General features: G+C 41.8%; 1 protein-coding gene across 1 annotated transcript in view; it reads left to right on the plus strand.

Moving 5' to 3' along the window:
- The first annotated feature begins 487 nt into the window (after positions 1-487).
- The window catches only part of slc2a3b (solute carrier family 2 member 3b), a 9,708-nt gene continuing 4,395 nt past the window's right edge, over positions 488-5,800 (plus strand). Inside the window, exons 1-6 of the mRNA XM_042222141.1 lie at positions 488-768; positions 1,205-1,273; positions 1,411-1,526; positions 4,364-4,468; positions 4,990-5,150; positions 5,257-5,497. Of these exons, the coding sequence (XP_042078075.1) occupies positions 1,503-1,526; positions 4,364-4,468; positions 4,990-5,150; positions 5,257-5,497 (531 nt within the window). The 5' untranslated portion in view covers positions 488-768; positions 1,205-1,273; positions 1,411-1,502. The remainder of the gene's footprint in view (positions 769-1,204; positions 1,274-1,410; positions 1,527-4,363; positions 4,469-4,989; positions 5,151-5,256; positions 5,498-5,800) is intronic.

Raw genomic sequence — 5,800 nt, forward strand, 5'->3', positions numbered from 1 at the left:
TTACCTTGTGACAGACTCCAGGGGGAAAAAAATATGAAAGTAATGTAATTAGTTAAGATCAGATAGTTAGATGTGATCATTCAGTTCCTTTTAATTTAGGTACATTAAAGTATTTTGATCCTAAACAACCAATCAATACCAGGGGCACTGGAAGCACTTGGTGATGTAATTAAGACACACCAAATCTAAATTATCAAAACAAAAGAAACCAGGATGCGTTTTCGCTCTCACGTTTTCTAGAGAATTTGCTAAATTCCAGGCTGAGATTTGATGGACTGTCAAGATTAAAGCTGATGAAGAATTACGGGTGGATTGGGGGGGGTTGTTAACCACCCACTGAGCCGGTCTCATGATTTCTGCATGACCGGGCTTTGTATCTGAGTTCTGGGCACACTGCCTTTTGTTTTCGGTGGGCGGCCAGACCGAACCAGCACAGAGCCTCTTTTCACCGTTTGTTCGCCCATCACTCCGCTCCGCACGCGGTCAGGAGCACATAGACCCCATCCACCCCTTTCTTTCTCTCTGCAGCTGAGCGGAAGCTCGGCTGTGCGATTTCCTAACAAGTGATCGGCCCAGATCGGAAACTACGCATCGTGTGCTTTCGTCAACAATGAGTAAGACAGGGCAACGTGCCGCCAAGCGCGTCTAGGTTTCTTTAAAACACACCCCGATAGGAAGGCGGACTTAATTTTGAAGATACATAAGAGGTGTAGACACGAGGTTTATTATAAACTGGATACACAGAGGCTGGCACAAACCAACAAAGCGGTAAAACTTTAATTTTTCAACTTGCTTTGCTGATTTATTTATGTCATTTAGTTCTGTAAAGAGATTTACTTTGCTTGGACTTAATTGTTATATTCTTTAGTGATACTGCTCGTATAAAAGTGTTAAAATAGCCTGTTGGGTGTAAAACATTTTTAACTTTAATCCGGGCATCAGTTCAGCATCATCTCCGGCTCCATCGCATCACATGGGTTATTATAATGCTCTCTGTAGACGTCACTGATGCGTTATTTTGTGCTTTATATGGATAAGAAATAAGGCAGGGCAGTAATTTAATTGGGAAAGATGAGGTTATATCACTTTTTTCACTCTTTATAACTTTAAAACTGGGGAGCGAACATGTGGAGGGTGAACAGAGTGAAATAGAGGGAGGGACTTACTGTCATTGCTCTAACACATTCTCCATCACAACTGACAGATTCACACAGTGCCGAGAAGTGTCTCAACTGCCTGCGCATAGACTCTCCCTTAACAGAATCCATTAGGGGTACGTACTTTATAGCTCTTAATATATATAAGAGGCTTCTTTTCTTTGTAAACCTCAAGATCCATAAAGATTGTCTGATTCTGGATTTTGATCAAAATATGTTAATGTGTGTGTTTGCTTTGCTTATTGTTTTTCAGGTTTTCCTGCTGACTGCTTGCACACAGGCGTGCGCATAAAGAATTAAGACTCCCGCTGTCCTTTCTGTGAACATCAAACAGAAGAGATCAGGATGCAGCATCTGGATGATGACAAGGTGAACATCATAGTCTTTCGCTTATGCTCTCGTATAAGTGTCGCTGGTATTGTTTTCATTGGCATTCATTTTCATTATCAGAAATCAATTTGAACCTTTTTGACAATGAGCCACATGCGTTACGCTGGAACGGATGCTGAGTTTCACTACAAAAAACCACCAAAGGATGAGTTTATGTGAGGCAAGTCAGAGTGAGCCTTATACAATAGACCTGCTGGTTTTCTGTATTTTTCCATGTTGGCAAAAGCAGGAGTGGTGGATGAGAGTTGAGCACTTCAGGACATGAGTAAGAGAGTGTGATTGGGAGTCAAGACTGTTGGCTGGCAAGTCTGAACTTGAGCATGTCATAGTTCCTTGTTTTTATTGCGTCCTGACTTGGAGAGAGGTGGGATGAGGGCATAGCAGTTCGACTGCAAACCTTCTTATAACAATGGCACAATGTTTTGATACGTGCAGCACAGAGGAGTTCGTGTTATTGCTCATATAAATGAGCTTAATGCACCTGCTTCCCTGCTACCTCTGAACTTAGCATTTTGCAAAGCATTGCTGCGGTTTCTCTTTTGTAAGACGTTTCTTGCAGTTACTTCATTTTCATGGTTATTTCCTAACTTTTTTCTTTACATAATCTTGGACAGGGCAGACAATTGCAAGATAGTATGAATGTGGAAGCTGAATTCTGCTTTCCGATTTTTATTATTATTTTAAGACAGGCTTCAATCTAGTCTAACTGCATGTACTTATTAATATTTTATTACTAAATGATTAATGTGAGAGGAAAAATCAGTCAGCAGTAAGACAAGAATTTAAGAGAGTCGAGTTCGGAAGGTGAAGTTCAAGCAGCTGCAGACTGATGCTTTCTTTTTTTCTTTTAGCTGAATCCTTAGTTGCAAACCAAAGTTGGACTGGTATGCAAATTCTACTCCAAAGTCATTAAAGAAAATAGATATTGAGCAACACTGTGGGCTTGGCTGCTGATGTTACTAGTAACCTACAAATGGCACATGCATAAACAAACATGTGAATGCATGACTGTACAACCGCATGCCTCGGGACAAGTCGATACAACCTAGAGTCAGATGCGTTATGTTTGTAAGATTTGTAATGCTCCGCGCTCAGCTGGACACGCCCCAGTAAGAGGGGATTTTTTTTTAAGGGTGATTTTAAAGTCACATCTTAGGTAACACACACGTTTGCACATGCACCCTGGAGCACCCGCTACACTCAGCCTCCATCTCCTCCACAATCGGACACACATTACTCATTTGCTCTTCAGATCACGCAGTGCTAATGTCACTGTTATTCTCAAAAATGAGGTCACTTCCAATATTTTTACCTTTTCTTCCCTCGCATCTAAAAGTCTCAGTTTGAATTAGAACTAACATGAATTGTGAAATTGTCTTTAGTTCACCAACGTATGTCCTCATTACTACCGCAGTTTTCTAAAAGCAGGACTGACTGCAACCGCACAGACCCCACACATTATTGAATGTCACAAATAGCTAATTCCCTAACACTTGTACATTCAGCTTGTTTTAAGCGGTGATATCTCAGTGAGAAGCAGAGCAGCGTGCAGCCTCAGTCTCAGTGAAATATTGTCACTTATCAGCCCTCTGTCTTTATTTGGTTCATCAGTTCCTCTTGCATGCATGTTTCATTCTGAGCCATGCGATATTTTTGATAACTACAGCACACTGGATATGAGTGCTATAAAGTACTGTCATGTGGCAGTTTAAGATAACTACATTGCACCAGCATTTTCCTGTTTTGGTGATAGTAGAGGCATTTGGTTTCCTGTAAAAATGTAGCATTTGAAAGAAGGCTTAACCACATGCAAAAACGGGCAGCTTGTTTGAGGCAGTCTGTGAGCAGCTGTTTAGAAGTCAATGTTGCTAATATTGAGGCACTCTGTTCTCAAAAACTTTCAAGATGTTTAATCTGTCCAGACAGTAATATCATGTATGATAAATGGACAAGTCTGTGTGCTTATCTTGGCAGGACTGTTTCTAAAAGTGTCTGTTTTTGACTTGACAAACTGTACAAAACAGGCTCCTAATCCATCTGATGAATGTTTCACGGATGCTGCTTAGTCGAGTTAATGTTGCATAAGCAGCAGATTTCAAAACTAGATGGATTAAACTTGATTAACATGGATTTCCTTTCATTAATGAGCCTGTTTGGACATTAGCATTTGCTCATTAGATCGGAGACATGAAGGAAAGCTTTTGCAACAGTTCTTAGAGATTTTTATGTAACAATCTGTAAGGATGTAATCGTTAGGTTAGTTTTAAAGTCAAACCAAAACTTGGATCGAGAGTCACATTTTCTCTTTATGCTGCCCACACGCAGCATGACTGAAGTTTGGCGTCATTTAAACCTCAGTTCTCCTTAGCAGAATGACTTTACATATTGGAAATGTCACTCCTCAAGCAAACCGTGCCAGTGTAAGGGATTAATGTGAGGTGTATTAGCTTGTTAGTATGTGCTAAGCCCATTTTAATTCTGAAACAAGCAGGAGCAAACACTCCCAAGAGGATTCAGACTTAGTCTCTCAGGGTGTCTTTAGCTACTTATCAGGGAAATACCTCAGAGCCACAAATCATGGTGCTTTGTTGCATTGCAGCGGGCCTACAGTTACTAATGCAGCGATGCGAAAACAAGAAGCGAGAACAGATGGAGAAAGGCTCATTGTTTGTAATTACCAGTGTGACTGTAAACAACGAAAGCTTTGTAGAGCCCAGAAGAGGACATTCAAACTGAGGGACTGATTGGAGAGAGGCTTCATCTGCAATTTATTGTGGCGATAGATAATAACTCTGTGTTTTCTCCTCTTTCAACAGCCCAAGAAGAAGTTGACGCCTTACCTTCTCTACTGCGTTTCAACAGCAGTCATCGGCTCCCTACAATTTGGCTACAACACCGGCGTCATCAATGCACCCGAGCAGGTGTGTGATTGATTGAGTTCATGCACAGTTTTTCCTACGTTTTCAAAAATGATAACTGGACTGGTTCTTATGTAGTGCCTTATGTAACATGTCACATTAACCCATTCACACACATTCATACAAGCACTTTTTTTCTAAGTGCTTTCTACTTTCACACTCTTGTTAAAAATTGTGAGCAACTAGGGATTGCCCAAGAATACCTTGGCATGCAGACTGGAGCACCAGCCTTACGATTAGTTATCGTATCGTTAGTTACACGATTATCATTTAAGGTGTGTCGACCCAGGGTGATATCTAAAACCTGCAGGACACCGGCCCTTGAGGCCTGGAGTTGGATGCCCCTGACCTACATGTCTGCTCTCATTTGTATGCTCTCATGAGGATGGTAAAAGTTATACTGCCCCCATGTGGAAGAGTTAAAAACACCCCCTAAGTGCCACTACATCTGGTAGACTTTACTGATGTTTCATGAAATAATAATAATCTTAACACTCCAACCTTTTTTTTGTTTGTTTTTTCAGAAACTGCGGACATTTTTCTCTAATGTGTCTCAGAGCCGATACGGGGAGCCTTTTCAGTCACAGACAATTACTCTGGTCTGGAGTTTTGCTGTGGCCATCTTTAGCGTGGGAGGCATGATCGGGTCCTTCTCTGTTGGAGCAGTGGTTAACAAATTTGGCAGGTGAGAAAATCAAAGATAAACACTGTGGTGGTGCGACCAAACGATCTACTACTGAGAGTGCGATACAGACTCTGATTTCACTTCTGTTTTTGTGTCTTACTACCAGGCGAAAGTCCATGCTGATGAACAACATCCTGGCTCTACTGGGTGGCGGTATGATGGGACTGGCGACTCTGAGTCAATCTTTTGAGATGGTCATAATTGGCCGGTTCATCATCGGCGTGTTCTGCGGTCTATGCACGGGTCTGACGCCCATGTACGTGGGCGAGATCTCTCCCACCGCTGTCCGCGGAGCCTTCGGCACGCTGCACCAGCTGGGTGTAGTTATTGGCATCCTGGTGGCACAGGTACACAAACACGCTCAACACTAAACATGCAAACCGACATAATAATCTTTTCCTTTTTATAGAAGGTCACATTTACTCTCAACAGGTACCGAAATTTAGATGAGCATAAATAAACGAAACACATCCTGTTTTATAAGCCGTGTGTAACGGTGTGTATAATGAAAGAGGAAACAGACACTGCTCTGATAAAAGGCAGTGTAGCTAAAAACACTGGAGAGCTCACACTTTTCTGCACGTACCTGTGTGTGTGTGTGTGTGTGTGTGTGTGTGTGTGTGTGTGTGTGTGTGTGTGTGTGTGTGTGT

This window comes from Haplochromis burtoni, unplaced genomic scaffold, assembly GCF_018398535.1.
Source record: "Haplochromis burtoni strain Fernald_Lab_line unplaced genomic scaffold, NCSU_Asbu1 Contig_80, whole genome shotgun sequence".
In the NCBI taxonomy this organism is placed as follows: Eukaryota; Metazoa; Chordata; class Actinopteri; order Cichliformes; family Cichlidae; genus Haplochromis; species Haplochromis burtoni.